The sequence below is a fragment of the Miscanthus floridulus genome, chromosome 11, assembly GCF_019320115.1.
Source record: "Miscanthus floridulus cultivar M001 chromosome 11, ASM1932011v1, whole genome shotgun sequence".
In the NCBI taxonomy this organism is placed as follows: Eukaryota; Viridiplantae; Streptophyta; class Magnoliopsida; order Poales; family Poaceae; genus Miscanthus; species Miscanthus floridulus.
The window spans coordinates 85,621,068-85,644,174 of record NC_089590.1 but is presented as its reverse complement, the minus strand read 5'-3'; the positions used below and the strand labels follow the sequence as shown (position 1 = coordinate 85,644,174).

General features: G+C 46.2%; 1 protein-coding gene across 5 annotated transcripts; it reads right to left on the bottom strand.

The window, feature by feature from the left end:
- Positions 1–9,341: 9,341 nt before the first annotated feature.
- On the bottom strand, positions 9,342–14,308 carry LOC136493708 (ent-kaur-16-ene synthase, chloroplastic-like). 5 transcript variants are annotated; one of them, XM_066489831.1, is made up of 16 exons: positions 14,174–14,308; positions 13,553–13,838; positions 13,343–13,466; positions 13,028–13,077; positions 12,654–12,939; positions 12,373–12,553; positions 11,851–12,068; positions 11,647–11,767; positions 11,478–11,575; positions 11,176–11,390; positions 10,985–11,097; positions 10,801–10,896; positions 10,513–10,728; positions 10,289–10,430; positions 9,969–10,214; positions 9,342–9,836 (listed from the first exon to the last, which is right to left on the bottom strand). In XM_066489831.1, exons 3-16 carry the CDS (start codon positions 13,443–13,445, stop codon positions 9,507–9,509), a joined length of 2,415 nt encoding a protein of 804 aa, XP_066345928.1. In that variant the 5' UTR covers positions 13,446–13,466; positions 13,553–13,838; positions 14,174–14,308; the 3' UTR covers positions 9,342–9,506. The 5 variants fall into 5 exon arrangements, with proteins under 5 accessions (XP_066345928.1, XP_066345930.1, XP_066345929.1 ...); XM_066489833.1 differs by having other exon boundaries at positions 13,558–13,838; XM_066489832.1 differs by having other exon boundaries at positions 13,343–13,520; positions 13,669–13,838.
- Between the last annotated feature and the right edge of the window lie 8,799 nt (positions 14,309–23,107).

The following is a 23,107-nucleotide window of genomic DNA, read 5'->3' as shown; positions in this document are numbered from 1 at the left end:
ATTCATCAATAACATTACCTAAAACATAATATACAATTTCTATAGAAAACATCTTATATCATCAAGAACACAACTTTTCATGTCACTGGAGATGGAGAAAAATATGGTATGCATTGATCAAATCACCTTTTGCTACAACCTGTTAACTAGCCAGAAGTAGGTGTTTTCTGACCTTGTACTAAACCACCGATGGTCTTTTTTAGGGCAGATACAATCACACTGGCGTTTGCAAAGTTGGACTACATACAATTTTTTGTAGGCACATGCTAGGGTTTGGTTTGTCATCGTGTGGGTCATCTAAAAATAAGGCACAAATTGGGGCAACCGAGCGCACGCGAGCCCAATTCATATGTGCCGACGGATCCTTGGATGCAAATATCACCATTTACCGACCGACTGTGTACATCGATATTCTAGTACTTTTATTTATCAACTATGTCCGGCGTTATTAATTTTGGTTGTGGTATACTCCGCAGTACTCTGCTTAGTCTACACCGTGTGCCGAGGGGCGCATAACATCTGTGTGTAGCTAGCACCAGTGGACTTCCGGACGATCCGGCCACCGGCCGTCCGGGCCACATTTTTTTGGACTTGCTGAGCTGCAAGTGGACGATCCATGGATCGACGATGGACGGATACCTTCTACCATCATGCATCCGTCCGAGCAGGGCACATCGATCATACGCTGCTGCTGCTGCTGCTGCTACGTATACGCGAACAAACGTGAAGTCCCGTAAGAAAACAGTGCAGGGTATTAGAGGGGGCCCGGGTGCCGGACGGACTGATGATATGATAGGGAGGCGACGGTGTCTCCCGTCCAAAGGATCCAAGACGGGCGACATGCCTCTTGGAAGGGCGTGGCGCCAACGCGCCAACGGCTTTGGCGCCTTCCCGTGCCGACTTCCACGTACCTGTCATCCAGCCATGCATTTCTAGCTTGGTCTCTTCACGGGACTGCGGTTTTTGCCGCTACCTAGCTAGCGAGACCCCTGCTCCTGTTGTGTGTGTAGTGCTACTCAAGTCTGAACGCGGTGCATGAATGTATGATATGATACTGCTGTACGCTTGGACCGGATTCGTGATCTCCTGGATCTTCCTGTCCTCCCATTGCTGAACTGCATATGGAGAGAATTGAACTGTGTCGACGTTGGGCCCTGCTTGTTCAACACAAGCAAATCAAGTCACGGTCCCTCAAATATAAGGTATCTAAGCATTCAAATTTATTCAAAATTATAAGTGATTCTAGCTAAGTGAACAGACCCTCTAAAAAGCAACATTAACATACAGAGACCTACCATTAATAATATCTATCAGCAACTCAAATATAGTAATCAGGAAAAAAGCTTATATGTGCCATATGTTGTACAACATAATATGTCCTAAAATTACTTAGATATCTTATATTTCAGGATGGATGGAGTGCTTGTTACCGGTGTAATTCTGTAATTATCCTGCCTACACTTGAAAGAGTTGGTTATTAGAGTCTATTTGACAGAGCTCCACATCCTGATTCATAAGTCCAGGTCCTTGAAAGACCTAGTGATTAGGTCTCTAGCTGAGAATTGATTCTGGTGTAGATTGAATAGGGAGTGGTGAGAAGCGAGTTTCTTTTAACTCCTAGATTGTAATGGACAAGAGATTCTTATATGCTCTCCACCAAAATTTCTGCAGATTTTTACTGTTTGGCTTAGGAGAAGTGATTCTCATAGAGAAACTAATTCAAGGAACGATACCACGTGGCCCCTTAATAATACATATCCAATATATATATTAGAGCTAGCTAATAACTATTAGCGAGTTACTCCCTCCATCCTGAAATATAATATATGTTATGTCTTTAAAATTTGTCCTGAAATATAATGCATTGTATGTGGTGTCCATGCTCATATTTGGCAAGATTTATTAAAAACAAACCATAATCTGAGGAGAAACTCTTTAATTGGGTTTAATCCATCGGCATGTGTGTCATCATTTGAGTGTTCCCTTAAGTTGTTTTAAAATTTCTAAAAACACATTATATTACAGGTCTGAGGCTGGGTTTTGTTTGGATCCACTGCTAAAATTGGGAGGTACTGTAGTAGTATATTTAAGGGAGTTGCTATATTTCAGACGTTTGATTTTGAGAATTTTTCATGCAACAACTCACAAAAAAAACAACTAGTACAGTTAAAAGGACAACTCATAAGAGACAACAAACAGAAAAATTGCATGTTGTCAGAACAACAACAAAAGTTAGGCATCTAAGATATAAGGGAAGTTTATTTTTAAACTGGAACGTACTATAGTAGTATATTTAAATTTACTAACTCCATGAATGAAATATATATCAAATAGCTGAAGACAAATATGTAGTACCTTCAACTTAAAATACAAATAAATTTAATTTGTTCTAAGCCAAATAGTTTAAAAAATATAAGATCAATATTACTAGACTGATAGAAAACATATACTTTTATTTTATATTGAGAATTCCTACATTTTAGGTGCCTCAGTTTTCAAGCAACAATCTTAGACAACAAGGTAGTCTTCTGATTAAAGGGACAACTTACAAGGTACATACGTACAATTCATGATTTTTAATTGAAGTTTGGTGGCAAGATTCACTTAGACATGGCAAAGGCAAAGTGTGGGTCTAAATTTTATAGCCATATACTTTTGTAGCTTATTGACACACTAGCCTAAAGTTAGTTATGATAATTATAGACGGGGACGGAACCAAACAACCTCTTATTCATCCTTTCAATTCTAGCTCGCCACACAGATATATGAGGAAATATATAGTTTGACTTTGCTTGGTTGGATGAGATTACACAACCAACGATGATGTACTACTGAAGTTGATGGGAACGAGAACAATGCACGAAGAAGATATATACAGACAAATTTATTATTTACACATCGAGTCCAAGTTAGTGGGCAGAATGTAGTAGATGCATGCTTGCGAGCCTCTTGGGGGCTCGTTCGTTTGAGTCATCCCCCGGAACGAGTCTGCTACGTATAAATTAAATAGACATTCCTGGTCAGAACGGTTCCGGGACGTCATTCCTCGGGAACCGAACAGGGCCCCGGGAGTATTGGCTATCAGGTTAATAGGCTATGAACGAGATTGGTGTATGCAAGATGTACCACTGATCAGAATATATATATATATATATATATATATATATATAGCCGATGTAATACAGTATACAGTGGTGAATCTTACGCCAGGATGAATATATACCACATGTGGCGATGGCCTGTTCGTTTGAACTTATCAGCCGGCTTATCAGCTAAAATCTACCGTATTTTTCTCTCACAACAAATCAGCTAAGGCCAGCTTATCAGCCGGTTTTAATACCAGCCGAACAGACCTATGTGAGTAGGGGGTGCAAAGGCACCCTCCAAAATTTCAAAAATTAGTTATAGTCACAATTCACCATATATGCACCCTGTGGCATAATTCTATGCATCTACAAGACAAGTGCACCCTCCTTGAATTTTCTCTAGCTTCGCCACTGCTTCATATGAAAGAATTCTCCTGTTCCGTTTCAAAAAAAAAAATCTCCTGTTCCAGTAAAAAGCAGTACACCTATGAACGGAGCATGCATATATTGGCATACTAGCGATTTTTATTAGTCGGCGAAACGCACGTTCCAGCAGTTTGTCATGTCTGCTCTGTTTGTGCTGTAGGCTTTTGGTGGCTTGGCATTGGCATGTACTGTAGGCTTGGCTTGGTGGCTTGGCATGCTGCATGCATGCCCCGGGCTCTCCGTCAGGACTCAGGACCCAGGATGGATGTGATGTGATGTGATGCCTCACCTGATATATCGATCTGACGCTAATCAATTTTGTCCGAATCACTATAGAGGTATTCCGAAGGTGTAGCACAGACACTACGAAAATGTATTTTTTTAATTTATCTAATGATACTACTACGCGTGTTGTAGGTGTCAGACCTACGCCATTTTTATTCTTCATTCATTTCCTAAATATCTTTTTTAGACGATTTCCTAAATATCTAGAAATGGGTAGTCGCAGGTTGTTCGCAGGCGACTTGTCTTGATCTCCCGTTGTGGCGTGGAGCAGTAGCCTAGTGCTTTGCCTGGCAGCCCGGCATGCATGCCCGCTTTGCCCTTGGGACGAGGGAACGAACACCAGCAGGAACGTACACACTACCAGTAGTGGTGTACTAGTATCTGCTGAGAGATCTCAATGCGTGTTTAGTTTACGAATTTTGAGAATTTAGCTATAGTAGTATTTTTATTTTTATTTGATAATTAGTGTTCAATCATGAACTAATTAGGCTTAAAACATTCGTCCCGCAATTTCCAATCAAACTGTGCAATTAGTTTTTTTTCATCTACATTTAATGCTCCATACACGTATCGCAAGATTCGATATGATGGCTACTGTAGCACTTTTTGAAAAACTTTTTGGGAACTAAACAAGCACTCACCTGCTGAAGTGCTGATCGATCGCTCATCGAAATCAATACAGGCTGCGTTTAGTTCCAAAAAGTGCTACAGCAGCCATCACATCGAATCTTGCGATACGTGCATGGAGCATTAAATGTAGACGAAAAAAAACTAATTGCACAGTTTGGTTGGAAATCGCGAGACGAACGTTTTGAGCCTAATTAGTCCATGATTGAACACTAATTGCCAAATAAAAACGAAAGTGTTACGGTAGCCGAATTCCCAAATTTCCGGAACTAAACACAGCCACATATAATCGGCCGCCGTACATAGCATATGGGTACCGGCGCGCCGTCGTCGTCCGGCCACACAGCAGTAGCTAGCCTAGGTTACTAGCTAGATTGATTGACCGACAAGCGAGACGACCTCTCGGTCGATCTCGGGCCGGGGCGCCGGCCGGCAATGGCAGAGAGCGGCCGTGATCTCGATCGTCGTCGTTGTCACCAGGCACACACGTCGTCGTTGTCCGTGCAGTCCATGGTACGCGCGTCTCGTCCTAACTCGCTGGGTGACGTACGGTGAGGGGCTGAGGGCGTCGGTCGGCGTGGGCGACGACGGTGCTGCTGCGGCCGCGCGTGTATTACTGACTCGGCCGACCGACGACATACAGACAGGCCGACGTACGCGGCGGCGGCGGCGGCGGCGGCCAGTGCGTGCGTGCGTGCGTGCGTGCATGCATGCAGTGGCATCGATCGGTCGATCCCATCCACCCGTGCAAGGAGCCGAGGAGCCGTTGTGTGTGTACGTGAGGAGCCGAGGGGAGAGCCCACGACGCGCCTCGTGTGCTGGTCCTTTGATTACAACCGGTGACACGCGGCAGGCATCAGCCAAGGGGGCGCAATCGCTCACCCAATATTCTTCCCTTTTGTCAACGCGATTTGGCATCCAATGCTGGCAATGGGGCAGTGCCCACGGACCAGGGGCATCTACAGTAGCCACTAGCTACCGGCCCGCCGCGATGGCGACGGCATGTACCAAACCTGGCGCATGGGATGAAAACATACATGTAGGAGCGGAGATGTCTCTTCCATATTTTAATTTAATTTTTTTTGTCGGATTTAGATCGGAGCGATAATACATGGATGTAGATGTGGATGCAGATTGTTTGGACGTCGGAACTGGTACATAGATGGAGCGAAATTGAATCGGAGATGGATTTTGCATCGCATTCCATGTTGTGGCTATAATACCGATATCTTCACTCATAAATGATAAATTATTAACCAATATGTAATACTAGCTAGGAAATTCTTAATTCAAAATTTAGAACATCAAACGACCACAACACAAAATAAGGGTTCTCAACTAATACTTTTTAAAAAGTTTCTAAATTCCTCTTGGTTTTAGTCTAGGAGAAAAACTATTGGATATCCTATTTTAAACATCGAATAATCCGCATATAATTTACGGATAATCTATATCTACATGATTTTTCCTATTCTATATCATGTCCCACATTTCCATACAATTAGATTTGGATTATCCTTATCTGTATCGATATTAAAAATTCTTATTTATACAAAAAAATTCTTCTCTACACATAAAAAAAATTGAATTCAAGTTGAATCAAATAAAAGAATTATCTACGTCACTTTCACACCTACATCGACCGTCCATGGATGTCTAGCTCCGTCGCCTCGCGCGAGGTGCAGCCCAGCAGAATTGATAGGCGTGGACGTGGGGCCCTCACCGGGATGCCGGGCCTTCCCCTTGTCTTCCGCGTCCGCGTCGTACGCGGGCCGAAACAACCGGGGGAGGGCGGTCCCTGGCCCAGGACTCGATGCTGTGTGTGGGCTGCGTCCAGGCCCAAAACTACCTAAAAGGCTACAAGACGCAAGCCCGTTTTCCTCTTTTCGCCTGCTCCGATTCAGAAAGATTTCCGGCCCCGTCAAGAAAGGCATAACAGCCTGATCTTTCTCTCCCCGACCTCGGTCAACCTAAGCTCATCAGCTGACGAACACACAAAAGCTTCTCGATGCAAGAAGCCCGGCCAGAACACAGCAGCCACTAGTGACAAGTCACACTCCACAGCAGTAGGAGTAGGAGCATCTCTTCCCTTGAGCACAAAGCAAGCTGAAGATGCAGACACGTCGCACGTTGCCCGTGCCGCGACGGCCCGGCAGGACGTACTAGCATTTTCCCTAGCGGCAAGCAAGCATAGATGCCAAGATTAAAGAACAAGCTAATTAACAAAGGCGACACAGCCACCTCGTCCCATCCTCACTCCCTCCCTCCATCCATGGCCACTGCCCACTGCCACTGCGTGCAGCAGTCGTCGCAACAACTAACCCCGACGTGCCTTCTCTAAGTTTTCTTGGGAAAGCATACATGGCATGAGCATCATCCACCACCGCCACCGCGGCCGATCCATCCCTTTTGCCTCTTTCCGCTGCGCCGCCCGGCTTTTAGAGTTTCCCAGACGCTTTGGAGATCCACGCATGGCCGATCCACACCGCTGTTCCCCCAGCTGCTCCTTTAGCCTCGCGAAAGCCACACATATAACGGCCCCCACTGCTGCCTGCTGCTGCACAGGGAGTCAGGGACAGGGCAGCGCCGGCGGTAGCCATGGCGCACAAGGACAGAGTGCCGCTCGTCAGTACTGCCGGGTTCGCGGTGGCGTCGCTGCTGCTCCTGCTCTGCTGCGCCACTCGGTGTGGTAAGTACGTGCTGCACTTCACTCACAGTCTCACACGCACGACCAACAGCGAGGGCCATGGCGATCCTCCTCATCACAATGCTGGGTCACTAGCTAGGAGTAATAACTAAGCGAGAGGGTTTTTGACTTTTTTTTCCGTGCATGCATGGAGCAGAAGCGAGGGCCATGGCGGCGAGGCGACTGCAGAGCAGGAGCAGCAGCCCGCTGCTGAACGCGCTGTTCAAACTCAACTTCATCCGGACGGTGGAGCCACCGCGCCGGCTGCCCACTCCGACCGCCGACGCGGCCGACGCCGCGAGCCTCGCCGCGGGCGACACCACCAACTCGCCGTTCTGCGTCAACCCACCGGACGCGCCGTCGTCCACGACACCGCCGTCCACGTCGTCCACGCCCTTCACGCCTTCGTTCCCGGGCCAGGCGCCGCCGCTGCCGCCGCTGCCGCCGATCACCCCCGTGCCGCCGTCCTTCGAGCCCAGCCCGCCGGAGAACGGCGCCCCGAGTGGAGGCCAGGGACAGGGCGGTGGTCAAGGCCAGGGCGGAGACCAAGGCCAGGGAGGTGGTCAAAGCCAGGGAGGCGGTGATCAAGGCCAGGGAGGCGGAGGTCAAGGCCAGGAAGGCCCACCGGCATCCACAACACCGAACTCGCCGCCGCAGGTCGGTCCGGGCACGCCATTCGGATCGGTGCCGCCGAGCCCCATCGTCGTGGTGCCGAGCCCGCCGGGATTCGGCCCTGGTCCCGGCTCCGGCTCCGGCGGCGGCGGCGGCGGTGGCGGCATCCCGTTCCAGCCGCCGATCGTGTACCCACCTCCGCTGGCGCCGCCGATGCCGCCGGGCGCCGGGCAGACGCTGTGGTGCGTGGCCAAGCCCACGGTGCCGGACCCCATCATCCAGGAGGCCATGGACTACGCGTGCGGCTCCGGCGCCGAGTGCGACTCCATCCTGCCCAGCGGCGCGTGCTACCGCCCCAACACCGTGCTCGCGCACGCCTCCTTCGCGTTCAACAGCTACTGGCAGCAGGTCAAGGCGAACGGCGGCACCTGCGACTTCGGCGGCACAGCCACCATTGTCACCAGAGACCCAAGTAAGCATCATCATCAGCTCCCTCACCTTCAATGCGTTCATGCCGTGGTGGATTTGCCTGCTCTGACTTTTGCTTCATGTCAATCTTGCATTCTTGCTCGAACTCGAAGATGTTGTTTGGCCTTTACTGATCACTGTCAATCTTGTTCAGTGATGCTGTAGTCTGTAGATTGTAGACTACTCTACTTCTGACTGAACTAGTGTATTGCTCTGAGGCTCTGACTGAACTGAACTTAGATACTTGCCTTCCAGGACTTGTTTATCCTTATTAAGCACATATTCCAGGTTTTTAAGGAATCGAATTGTTTCCTTTGAAATGCCTTTGTTCAAACCGGCATCTCACCTGCTGTAGTTCCCCTGAAAAATGCCTTCAATATTCTTGTTAACTATGGTGTAACTTGCGTGTTAAACCGAACCCAACTACATTTCCCTCCTAATTTACTTAACCGACTAACCCTACTGCATTATTTTGTCTCTGCAGGCTACGAGAAGTGCAAATTTGACCTTCTGTGAGGAGGGAGGGTACGTAGATATGCAGGAGAACAGACTGCAGATGTGCAAATTTTTCCCAAAATCATTTGGGCTTATCATTCCTTTTGCTTCTAGGCCACACCACTCCAGATTTTGTAACTAGCTCTTCTTCACTAGTATGGTTTTGAATTTTGTAAGACCAATACTGTGCAAAGGTGAAACTAAGGTGATTCCTTTACATATTGATATACAAGCTCTTACTCAGACTGCTGCTTGCCATCTTTTCACTTTCAGCTTTTCGCCCAATTATTTTAAGTCAAATATGCTAACTTGATGCTTACGCGTACTCTGGGAATCTTTACTCTCTGATGTTAAGCTGTAGTAGGATTTTGTTCTCTATGATCAAGCTGACTTCTTTCGACACTAAGCGCGTGTTTGATTTGGAGGCAAGTTGAGAAGAACTAATAAAGCATCTGAAGTGCCGAAGTGTGACTAGCAGGATACAGATGACAAGAAAACCTCAGTTGTGACGCACAGCATAATCCTTATCATAAATTCGTAATAGGGTAAATAAGAGCCCAATAAGACAGATTAATATTTATTTGTGGGTAAAAGAAAGAAAGACTATGGATAGGGAGCGGATTTTGGCCAGGATATTGCAAATTCTCGACAAAATCTTGAGAAAGAGAGCGAATAACTCTCACTAATACCTTGATCCACATACAACAAAACTGTACCTTCACCGATCTACATCAGCCCAGTTACAAACTCACAAATATCTTAAGCTTGCTGCTGTTGTATCTGATCCATATGAAACGGATACATTACATGAGATCCTCTCTTCATGAACTAGACAAAAACGAACTAGTACTATTTTGGACTCTGAGTGGCTCGTTGATAACAGCATTCACTGCACTTACCATTTCCTTTGGGGAACTAAATCCATCAGTCTGAGAGTAGAACAAGTGAACTATCTTACACATCTTCCAGAAGAGCTCCTTGCATGGCCTAGGAACAGGGCTTTCTTTCCTGAGAACCAATCTTAGCAACTCTCTCCTAGAGACGTCTATGGACTTCTGCATTGCCTTTTTAGCGGCTTCTATGGACATAGAACCACCACTGTGGAGGACAAGTAGAGAAACACTATTCAGCTTCCCCTGGTTTCCTTCCCTCTGCAGACATGGACGAACAATTTTGTAAGAATCATCCAGTTGCAAACTTAATGAGAAAATGAGGAAAATTTTAAGAAGATATGCTTATCTAGTAGAAAATCATGACTTTTATGTGTAAAGGGGTTCTAATACCTCGAAACTTTGGCAGTCATTGAGGAGCCTCCCAGAAGTGCTCATTAGCCTAAATAATTTATCGTACTCTTCATCTTTGACAGCTTGCTCTAATACCTCTTGCCCTACAAAATACAATGCTGGGAGCACAATTGGGCCCAGTGCAAACGAGACAACAGCATTTGTCATGTATTCTTCAACTGTTGGCACATATTGGCTTCTCTGCCATTCTGTCTCGACCATCATAGACCTCAACAAATCCAGCCACTGCAAATGTGCTCCAAGTTGTCAGTACTGAACATAACCAAATGCAAGATTATTGGGACACACATCAGACTTACTATTTCTACTAGGTGGTTTGTAACATCACGGCCTTGTGCTGCAGAAGCCATTGCTCCAAGATGGTTCACTGTTGTATAAATAGCAGAAAATACTATTTTCACTTGCTCTGAGTAGAACTCAACTGCATGGTGCGCATGCCATCTATGAAAATCATCAGCCAAAAATGGGAGATTAATTAGGCATGCATAAGCGATCAGCGTTACTTCATAAAGAGCAGACATACTTCTCAACTAGTGCTATCAGGCTTTCTAATTCTTCTTTTGATCCCCCAACATCGAAGAAGTCATCAACCACAGTTGTGAGAACACCATTTTTTGCCCATGAAATGCGAGCGTCAGACAATTCAGAAGAAAATATGGTAGCAGCAGCAGACAGATAGCAGTATGTCAGTTTCTGCCGAGCAAATTGTAGCTGGTCCAGCTTGTTCTCCTTCACCCAACTGTTGCAACAAACTTAAGCCATTTACCTAAGGGAGAAAATTTAAAAGACAAGTATATGGCATTTATATTACCTATCAAGATGCTGAAGTTCATCCTGGTAAACATATTGAGAGGAACTGAAATCTTCGACAGCCAAAGCTACAAATTCTTGATTGATACGAAAAGACCTGATACAACAAAGTGTATAACATTGGTACTCAGCATCTAAACTACTCAAATTTGATGAGATGTGCTTCTGCAAAATTAAAATCTTACAAGGATTTTGTTGTTAGCATCAGAGGACCCCAAGCATCAAAATGTTCAATGTTTCTCTTGTGTTCTAGACGCTCCAGTGTAGCATAAAAGGGAAACTTAACAGCATACTCCATCTGAAATCAGAAAACACAGAATTAAACATAAACTGAACCTCCCAAGTGAAAATGAGAATTTCAAATTTTATGCAGCACCTCTCCAAAAATCAGGTCTTTTTGCACCCTCCTAGAGCACAACTTATCCTTCAATAAGTTGCCAGACCAGGATCCTATGCCATCTAAGATCAAATCGTTTTCTGATAAGCTGACTTTTGAAGCCTTGTACAATTCCAGCAGGGATCTTGTATCATTTAAATATCCTTGTAGTGAATCATGAAAATTGGAAGGTCCAGCAACAAGAGACAGCTCATCTGATGTAAATTAGCGCATTAGTTTGGCCAAAGTCAAAGAAAAAACTAATGTTGTCTGGAATTCCAGACTTGTGAGTTCTGAAGTACCTGAGGAAACATTGTAACCATTCATCCTCAAAAGGCGAAATGCCATTGCACATGTTGCTATGTCCATCATGATTTCCTCATCTTTCTGTAACCAGCAACTGCAAGCTGGATATAGTCAAGTATATAAGTTACTAAAGGAAGATATAAAATTTTCAAACAAGACAATTACCTGTATGCCATGTCCAGGATGCTTTTTATGTCACTGACAAAGTGCTGAGAAATTCCCATTTTTTCAAGTGCATCCACCATTGAAAGCTGACAATGTATTTTTAAAGGATACATTGCTGGTACTGCAAAAGCCTAATGCCATTAGGTATTAACCAATAGTCCAAATGCTAGAATGATTATGAGAAGGAATAGTACGGCAACCCACCAGCACTGCCAAATTCACTGACAAGCAAATTTAGGTATTGAAGGGCTTGATCATTGTATTTGTGGATTAATGCAACAGCAGTTGTGGAAGGAGAGCTGAACAATGATCCATTCTTCCTCTGGAACTTCATAGCTTCATCCCAGTCCAGCATATTTCCTAATCCTTCTGCGATACAAGCCATATATGCTTTTCTTCCAGAAGAACTGTCCACAGCCTGTCTAAATTAAATCAACTATCAGGACTTTCAGTACATTATTCACAAGCTCATGTCAAATTATGAATTAATCAAAAGACAATATGAACAACATCAGGAGCACCCCTTTCCAGCAAAATTATGGTCATCTGAAAAATTAATGCAAACTCCTTTAATGTTTCAAAAACAAGGAAAATAATTACGAGTGATTTATGTTCATGCGTTAAATCCATATATACCAATAACTCTATAAAACAAGTCTTCCCTGATATGCAAACACAAAAGAAATACAAGATGAACTTTGATGCCAGGATAAGTCATCGACAAACCTTTTCAATTCCATCTCCCGGAGGTGAAGAATCCCACAGACATCAGTTTGTCTTATAGGAATTTCTAAACCCATATCAATGGCGAGGCTAAGTAAACCAGGAAAAGTGATGTTGAAACCTATAGGACCAGTGACCTGCTCGTCCATAGCAACAGAGAAATTTCTCTCAATGAAATGCAGTCCTGTTCAAAACATAAAAGGAAAAAAAGGTGATTGGTCAGCATAAATTTTCACTGAAATAAAAATACCTTCAAATCTCTCCTGATGAACCACAATTTATACCTCTCCACATGTTCTCTCTACCAACATTCCATCTCTTCAACGCAAGAACACATGCCAACGTGGATAGGAGAACATCCTTGCTGACTGACGAGTCAGATTGGTTGACACCCCAAGATCCATCATCCTGCTGGTTCTGCAATATCCACTCAACACATTGTGGGAAGCAGGGAGTCTGATGAGAGCCCCGTATCGGCACCATAGAAACCCAGGCCGTGTCATATGAAGAAGGTGGCAACTGGGGCCTCCGGAGCTGACTCCTTATTCTAGTCTCCAGTTCCTCTTTATGCTGCAATTTATTAGTATGCTAGTATTATTATTTCATAGAAACCCACGGCAAGTTGCACACTTACAATAATCAACAATGAGGCCCGTACCTTGTTTGGCAGGCTTATGTTTTCTGCAACCAACCGCCTCTCGGCATATGCTGTTCGAAGAAAGGAATCAGGCAGCAATAAGTCCCAGGCATAAGAAGGTGAAGTAAAATCCCGCCCTTAGCAACTTGCCAGAGTAAGTGCCCGAGAACGTGTATATATAAGAACTAAAAAAATCCTTTCTGGATTGAACCCAACATAGCCATCGAAGGTGACAGAAACCAAGATAAATATCACTTTTCCCTCAACTGTGTTACGCGACGGCATCGTCATGGTAGGATGCCAACGGATGGAACCAAGAAGACGACGTGGACGTACCTCTAGCTACCCCGGAAAGAGATGCTCTGCCTCTGCTCGATCGCGCCGGAGTCACCACGCAAGGTGAGCAGCCGGCTGGGGCGGCGGCCGTAACGGTGGGCATCGGGTCCAGCAAAACCACCACCTGGGGAAAAAAATGTCGAGAGCCAGCCAATTCCTGAAGAAGAGGAGGAGGAACCTGATCGGCAAATTTGAGCTTTTTGGCACTACCTTACTTATTATAGGGATGTAGCATGCACGAGACGAATTCGAAGATCTGGGACCCGGTCGCCCGCACCCATCCTCATAAAAAATAGAGAGAACCAACCAAGCTAGGTTCTACTCACCAGCAGAGAACGAAGACAGTCAGCTGCCGGGGCCGCGGAGGGGAGAACCTCGGTCGGCGGGACTAGGAGGAACCGAGGAGGGGGATCAGCGGCGGCGAAGAACTACTGCTCACTGGTTAAGAAAGAGGCGAGCGGAGGCGCCGGGGCCGTGCGCTCTGAGGCCATCCCACCTAAAATCCAAAAATTTTTAACATTCCTCATCACATCAAATCTTACGACACATGTATGAAGCATTAAATATAAATAAAAAAATAACTAATTACACAGTTTGCCTGTAATTGACGAGACGAATCTTTTAAGCCTAAATAGTCCATAATTAAATAATTTTTGTCAAATACAAATGAAATGCTACAGTAGCCAAAAGCCAAAAAAATTCGGAACTCCTCTGTTTAACACGGCTCCTCCTGAGGGGCTCCTCTGTTTTTCACTGAAAAATGGCTCCTCCAAAAAAAAACGTTTAGCAGAGCTCCTCTAAAGGAGCCGAAGCCAAAGCCGGAGAGGAGACCTGCCAAACAAGTACTAAACGGGGCCTGAGTGGGAGCGTCTTTTTGTTGTTGTGATGACTTGTCGTCGGATCTGGATGCTTGTTTGCTCTCGAGATGGGACTGGGAGAAGGACAGAAATCTGGAGTGATTTTGTCGTCGGACTAGCAATACAGTACGCTTTGGCTTTCAACCATTACAATTCACAGCCATGACCATGCTCTGCTCTGCTCTGAATCTCTTGAGTACGATGAGTTGGTTTATATACTCGTACTCCCAGTGTGTACGGTGTGTTGAGGCAGAGGCGGTTCCACACTTCCCGGAAGCACCGGAGCCCGGAGGGGAACCATCGACGACGGTGTTCGTTGCGAGATGCACCCAAGTCTAGTTTTGTCCCTGTCTGCCGATCTATAGGAAAACCAGAAGAAGAAGAAAAAAATTGGGAGCTGTTGGCGTGCTGCTGCCTGCCGCCTGCGTGCGAGCGAGTAGGAGGGCCGGCGGACAGTGACGGGCCACGAGCTCACGTCACGGACGGGCCACGGGCGGCGGCGCGAGAAGGGAGCGCCTGCACTGCGACTCTGCGAGACTGGGTCATCAAGGTGACGGCCCAACAGGAATGTTCGGCCCTTCGTTTCGCTAGATCATAAGGTTGAGGTAGTGGGCTGGGCCATTTCTGCAAACTGAACTGAAATCGCTGGAGCTGGCTTGTTATTACCTGTAATAATAAAGGGCCAAAAAGTTTTTTTCCTCTTTTTTTACCCCTCCAACAGTCCAACAACTCCGAGTTCGATTTTTCTCCGGATTTTCTTAGCCAGCACAGTGTAATGTGGGAGTGGAGAGTAAAGAAAACAGACAAAAATACGGGGAAGAGAACAGAGGGATACATGTTGGGATCGCCAACTCCTTGGGCCATGGGTCTCGGCAAATAGGCAATTAATGACCAATGATTAGCTCTGTGTAAACTGTGTTTTTTTTTGCGACTTCTGTGTAAACTGCGTTATATTATAGTACATGACTTGTACTACACTTTTTATATTGACCAATTTTAAGGTGTTTAATAATTTTATCATTTAATTGGCTCTCCAAAAGGCTAATAGGCAATTAATGGCCAATGGAGTATTCATAACTTTTAGTCATTTCCTTTATACCATTTTCACATGAAACTTCAATGAAAGATGTTTAATAACTTAATTAGGATTTAATGGTCACAAGGTTGACTTTTGTGCACAAGCAAATATATAGAGTTATATTTAATAATAGCATATGTTTAAAGCTTTTAAATACATTATCATTTTATGTGGCCTTTATTTTTCTCCTTTATTTTTATTTTATTTTTAGTTGGAGTTAAGGTTTCTGCATCATGTGTTTGGTAATTTGAATTGTTTTCATTTATTTGACATTAAATTATATTTAATAATTATTTAATTTAATTTATCTTTTTCACCAAAAATTGAGTTTGACCATAATTAAAAGGCTTTGACGTCTGCATAACTATCATCACATGTCATAGATTTATCTTTAGTTAGAGATAATCTTAACAATGCTTTTAGTTAGGTGATCTGGTGATAAACAACAACAGAGGTTGTGTGTGCACTCATGTTTTTAACTTGTATATGTTGTTTCCACACATAGGTCATAAGTACTCATGTTGACTTATGACCTATGTGTGTGGAAACAACATAGAGATTGTATAAGTCAACATGAGTACTGTAACACCTCTGTTGTTATGAGCTCGCTTAGCACAGAGATTACGGTATGAGAAATAGATCTATAAGCATAGTGAGTTAGTTTAATCAAATGCGATAATGAAAAAAAACTAATCCCTAGTTATATGGATAAGTTAATAGTTGACTTAAAAAGTGATTTTTATAAAGCAATAATAATAAAGAACGTATGTTTGGGGGTTTTAATAAAAATTGAAGTACAAGTCGAGTAGATGAAAACGTGGGTATGGAAAACAAATGTTGTTGACTAGGGTTTTTGCTAGCTCAAAAATTAAATCAAGATTAAAATTAGTTCTTTTCGTTGAATCGGCAAAAATGTGAAGTTATGTTGAAAGTACACTTTTTGATGATTTTTAAAATGCAAAATAGTTAAATAACGCCATGATGTTTTGGTTCTATTGTTTGGTATAAAGTGTGTGCTATGCCGTGAAATGGTATTTGGTAAAATTTGGTAAATTATTGACCATTTAAAAATTCAACCAAAAGTGCTTAGGAAGATTAGTTCTAACTAAAACCTTGAATTCTTTTAAATATGAAACGATAGTAGACAATGCCGTTTTGGCATTCAATTTCCAATAAAAATGGTTAAGCACTACATCTATGTTTTCACACGATCGGTTGTAGTTAGGTGTATACTAGGACATGGTGCAGATTGTGGTTACGTTTGAGTTACGATGCTCACGCAAAAATTGACCGAACTTCGTTAGAACGCGTTAAGGATATGTCGTTGGCGCTCTGTTCGTGAACTGGCACCTATAGCAATGCGATCTCAGCCGCTCACCTTAACTACATCGCCCCGCCCGCTCTCGGTCGTTCATTTCACCTACCCGAGCTACTGCTGCCGCGTACTGCCTCTGCTTGTCTCTGCCTGCCTCTGCTGAAGCCACCAGGGCATAGCGCAAATATGCATGCATTATTAGTACGCGGGACCTGAACCTTGACCGAAATTGTTGCATAGTGCGCTCCTGTGCTGGCACATGGCCACTACCCTCGCTGGCCCTGCCCCTACGTGCGCCATGCCCGGTAGCCCATGTCCTGCTCGGTCCTCATTGGCCCCGCTCTCGTCCTTCTAGCCATGGCCGCACATGCTGCTGCCTGCCCTGCCCTCTGCCTTCTTGAGGCTCGCCAAGCTCGCGCCGCCCTGCTCAAGGCCATTAAGTCATTTTTGTCATCGCCAGTCACCATGGCCGCCCTCCCTCTCCTCCTAAATTCATCGTGCACGAAGTGCCTCCCTCCAATTCCTTGCACTCACTGGTGCCCAAGGTGCATAGCTTGCCACTGCACTTGGTCGCGGGGTAAATCATCCACCAGTGAGCTCGCCCAAACCAATCTCCTCGCCGCCGGCCACTGTGTCCACCGATCTAAGCTCTACTGTGGTTGCACCCTCCTCGAGCACTTTCTCCTTTCCATGACCTCAGTTTAGCTTCTCTTTGACGTATCGGTGTCGCATATGAAGCAGGTTCGCCGGACCTCCAATGGTTCACCGGGAACATCATCTCCACCGCCGTCACGGACTCGCCTATCCGCCTCGCACGTGGCTAGTCCATCTCGAGCCATTCCTGCCCTAACCAACTCTACAGCGGTGTTCGTGGTGAGCCACTAGTCCTTCCTTGACTCCTTGTGTAACCTATGTCGTAGCCATCTCACCGGAACGCTACACCATTGCCGCCATCCATGTCTACACGTGGGCAGTAGTGCCCTACCCACCGTCGGGTGCCCTGGCCCCCTCGGGTCGCTCTCCATGGCCACGTTGTCTCCGCACAGGGGCCCGCGCACCTTGTCGCTCGCCCTGTGCCACTGGCGAGCCCTCCTGGCCAGAACCAGTGTCGGCTGACCAAGACCTACTGCGCTACTCTGCTCTGGTGAGGCTTGGGGACTAGGGAACGGTGAAGATAGGAAAATATATGGTGCTAGGTGAAGAACAGATGACTTATTTGAATAGTGAGCTAGATCGTGGAAACTGGTAGGCCCTGGTGCCCATGGCGGCAAGCTCCAACGTCTGGCTGCTGCGGGCAGAATCATGAGCTGGTGCGGCATAGCTCCGGCGGAGGTGGCTTCGGTGAGCCACGAGCGCGGCTCCGGCGGCGTACGGCGTCGACGCTGGAGTGCTCGTCAGCAGCGTCCGAGGCAAGGACACAGGCGCCGGGCTCGAGCTCCGAGCTCCTGCAAGTTCCCGACCAAGACCGGTGCCGTGCAGTGGCCCATCAAGCGCTCCTTCTCCATGGACTGCTTCGTGGGCGGCCTTGGCCAGAAGCCGTAGAGGCATAGGCCAAGGAGCCTGCTACTGGCAACTCGGGGGAGACCGGCCAGAGCCTCGCCGGCGGCGGCAGCAGCAGCAGCAACATGGCTGACCACAGTGCTGGCAAGATGAGCGGCTGGTTTTGGAATGCAATAGCAACGTCGCTGACCATAGTCCCACCTGGAGCAGAGAGAGCGGCCGCACTCGCCTCAGGAAGGAGAAGGGGAGGAGCTTGACGGAGGCGACGGCGTTTGTTCCAAACGTGACAGAATGCTATATCCAGGTGACGTTGCGCTGTTTCAGTGGTATTTTACGGAGCGACAAAGTTTTGATGGTATTTTTCGGATACGGTGATCTTTCAATGCTATGAGACCAATTTTCCCAAAAGTTTTTTTTCCTCTTTTATTTTACCCCTCCAGCAGTCCAACAATTCCAACTATGCTTGGAGTTTGATTTTTCTCCGGATTTTCTTAGCCAGCATAGTGTAATGTGGGAGTGGAGAGTAAAGAAAACAGACAAAAATATAGGGAAGAGAACAGAGGGATACATGTTGGGATCGCCAACTCCTTGGGCCATATGGGTCTCGGCAAATAGGCAATTAATGGCCAATGATTAGCTCTGTGTAAACTGTGTTTTTTTGCTGACTTATGTGTAAACTACGTTATATTATAGTACATGACTTGTACTACACTTTTTATATTGACCAATTTTAAGGTGTTTAATAATACCATCGTTTGCAAGCTTAAAGATATAGGAGGATGAGAGTGTGCCGAAGATGTTCCATAGGCTTCAAGTGCTTGTCAATGATCTTAAAGCACTTGGAGAAGGGGTGAAGGACAAGGACTTCTCCCACAAGTTCTTGAGATGCTTACCTTCGAGATTTGACACATTGGTCACTATTCTAGTGAGGAGTGGTTTAGACACTGTCGACGAAATATGGTCGGCAGTCCACCAAGGGGGGTGCCCGTGGTGGTAGATTATCAGTAGACGGTGCGTGTAATCAGGAACCAGATGGTGACACAAGGCGCAGAGACAACGATTTAGATAGGTTCGGGCCGTCTGATTGACGTAATATCCTACGTCCTGTGTCTTTGGTGTATTGTATTGAGATGTAGATGGATTAACCTATCCTCTAGGGGACCCTTGTCTCTCCTTATATACTCCGAAGAGATAAGGTTATAAGTAAAGTATCTAATTTGGTACTATTACAATATCTAGTACAACTTGTAATCTTAATGTGCATGCCTTGATCTTACGGGCCGGGCCACCTTGGATGGTGCGGCCCATGTACCATCTTATGGTACCCAGGGGTATATCCCCCACAGCTAGTCCCTGAGCGCCATGTATTCTGATGCGACACGTCATTTTAACCTTCTCCGAACAGTGAGGCTTGAGTTCTTGACATCTCCGACCACCGTTGTCACCGGAGAAGTAGGTTGTCTGAAGAATGTATGGTGCTCTTAAGAAGAAAGAAAATGATTCCCATCCTGGGAAGTGTGCCCACTTGTATTTCTGAAAAGAAATGTAAGTGCGTCTTGAAGCGTAGCGTCTTTGATCATCAGAGGCGTAGGGGTCGAAAAACAAACACATTCACCACAAGGTGAAGTGTGCCCACTTAGTCCCCGAGCCTGGTAGTAGGTGACGTAGGCACGTGGTGCCAGGGTCTAAAAAAGAATTCCTAGTTAAGTTGAGAATCCAATCATCGTACAGGCGATACGAGATGCACCGGCAGGTGCATCGTACCGATGTAGTCCTCGAGCTTGCTGAAAGGCGAGGTATGAGCCTTGTAGCAAGGTCTAAGTGAGAAAAAATATCACAACTGTATGCGAGTTGCCAGTCACATGTAGTCGAGACGCAAAGTCCCCGAGCCGTGGTTGGAGAGTGGTCGAGGCAGTCCCTGAGCACAGGTCGAGGAGCGAGCGATGAAGTCCCTGAGCTATGGTCGGAGAGTGATTGAGGCAGTCCCCGAGCACAGGTCGAGGAGTGAGCGACGAAGTCCCCGAGCCGTGGTCGGAGAGTGATCGAGGCAGTCCCTGAGCGTAGGTCAAGGAGCGAGCGACGAAGTCCCCGAGCCGTGGTCGGAGAGTGATTGAGGCAGTCCCTGAGCGCAGGTCAAGGAGTGAGCGATGAAGTCCCTGAGCCGTGGTCGGAGAGTGATCGAGGTAGTCCTTGAGCATAGGTCAAGGAGCGAGCAATGAAGTCCCTGAGCCGTGGTTGGAGAGTGATCGAGGCAGTCCCTGAGTGTAGGTCAAGAAGCGAGCGACGAAGTCCCCGAGCATAGCTCAAAATTACTGCAATATAAATATGTAGAATGGTAGTACATGATGTACAAAATAATAAATTATGGAGAAAAAATCAGCGGTGAAGAAAATACGATCAGCAGTCATTTGCAAATGAGCATGATGTGATAAAGCAGTTGGTGCTTTATGAACATCAGTGTTAATATGAAGTTTGTGTTTATACTTAATATAAACCGCCCGACCAGTTAGTATGTAGCTGAGTCTCTAGCCCTAGCTAACCCATGAACCATAACATGGGGCACGAAGCCTGTGCACGTGTAGGAAGAACAAAGCGTCGCTAAGGAACCGCTGCCGACCACCCATAACGTAGAGGGCAGATGCTCATGCACGTGTAGGGAGGAGCCAGAGATAGGGCCATCTCTAGAGGCATCAAGCGTCAACATGACTGGTTGAGGATTTGCATTAAGTATAGATGTATGTTATATTTAAGATTGTATACATGGACAAACGTTATTTGAAGAATAATCATGACAAGGACGCTGTGGAGAAACATCGTAATGAAAATTGTGTTAAATATAAATATTAGAAGTGTACTTATCTTTGGATAGAAATCTGGTCGGTGGTGATGAAGTCGTCCGGTCCTCGAGCTTTCCGACCTGTTGTCATGACGGTGGTCACGGTTGTCGTAGCACCGTTCTTCGCGGCAATCATCATTGTGATGTGTTCTGGTGGTCGAGGTGGTCGGAGCTTGGCAAAGCCGCTCGGGACGTGGTCGATGTGGTCGGAGCTCGATGGAGCCGCTTGAGACGTGGTCAACGTGGTCCGTGGTCGACATGGTCGGAGCTCGGTGGAGCCGCTCGAGACGTGGTCAATGTGGTCCGTGGTTGATGTGGTTGGAGCTTAGTGGAGCTGCTCGAGACGTGGTCAACGTGGTCCGTGGTCGACGTGGTCGGAGCTCGGCGGAGCCACTTGAGACGTGGTCAATGTGGTCCGTGGTCGACGTGGTCAGAGCTCAGCAGAGCCGCTCGAGACATGGCTGACGTGGTCCGTGGTCAACGTGGCCAGAGCTCGGTGTAGCCATTTGGGACGTGGTCGACATGGTCCGTGGTCGACGTGAGCTCGGACGGCTTGCTCAATCGGTGATGGTGTAGGAGCAGTAGGAACAGCCTTTGCCGCTAATGGAGTATTCATCGTCATCAGTGGCTTGTGTGGTGATCTAACTTGGACTTGTATGAAGTATCAGATGCTATGCAAGAAACGGTGACATATACATGTATACACACTCCATTGATGCATGGCCCTGTACCACATATATGCTTCCTTGGTTGCATGGTTCTGTAACATAGCACGGTGGCTCCTTATTTGCTTGCATGGCCATGACATTCACATGCATATACCCATATACGATGCATGCATATATCCATAGATGCCTTGGCCCTGCTTGCTTCCTGTTTGCTCATAATAAGAGGAAAGTCTTGATCGGCGAAACCTTGACTACCATGTTGGAGATGGAGACGGCGTTGTAGTCCGACTTGTGCTCTGATTACGATACTTGGGCTTTAGATCAGATCTCGCCGTCTCATGGAGACAGGGCGCCATTGACGTGGTGATCTACATGACTCCGCGGCCTCGTTGCTAGCCTCCAGGTGAACTCATCTTCTAATTCTTGTCTACCGCAGAGTCTGCCGTCGGGACAGAATCGTGTTGCGGTGCCGCTTGATGTGCGTGATGATCCGTGATGATTCTTTCGTCGTCGATAAGGGAAACCGCCCATATGGCAAGGGTACCATATCTGATTCCTACCCATAGTAGACAGGGAGACACGTAGACATAGCTAGAACTATAATATATAAAAATATGTATTTTGCTAAATAGTAAATCTTGACTTGACTTAGCTTATTTAACCGGAGTGGTCATCTGATCTTGGAGACATAGGCGATCATCAAAGGAATTTTCCTTGTATGCACATGCATCCGTGATGTATAGATGCATATACATGATCCGTTGATTGCTTTCTTTTTGCCGGTCACGTCTTGCTTTATTCCAGGTTGTATGATCCTGTAGATCGGATCTAGGCCTCACAGTAAGGTGTCGAATGCCCTTGTTATGATGATGCCCCGCTGCTTCTGCTCCGCACGTCACATGCTATCGATCCACGAGGCTGTCACTAAACTCCGTGAATCATCAGTGGTGGCTTGCTGCGACACACGGATGCATGGGAGCGCTGGAATCATGGCTCGTCTCTGAAGCACACCGTCGCGGGAGTTGAATTACCATGACGTCTTTGATGAAGAAAATTCCCATCTGATTCGCCATGGATCAGCACGCACACCCCCTACCTAGCGTACCACTGTCGACAAAATATGGTCGGTAGTCCACTGAGGGGGGTGCCCATGGTGGTAGATTATCGGTAGACGGTGCATGTAATCAAGAACAGATGGTGACACAAGGCGCAAAGACAATGATTTAGATAGGTTCGGGCTGTCTAATCGACATAATATCCTACGTCCTGTGTCTTTGGTGTATTGTATTGAGATGTAGATGGATTAACCTGTCCTCTAGGGGACCCTTGTCTCTCCTTATATACTCCAAAGAGACAAGGTTACAAGTAAAGTATCCAATTTGGTACTATTACAATATCTAGTACAACTTGTAATCTTGATGTGCACGCCTTTATCTTACGGGCCAGGCCACCTTGGATGGTGCGGCCCATGTACCATCTTGTGGTACCTGGGGGTATATCCCCCATAGACA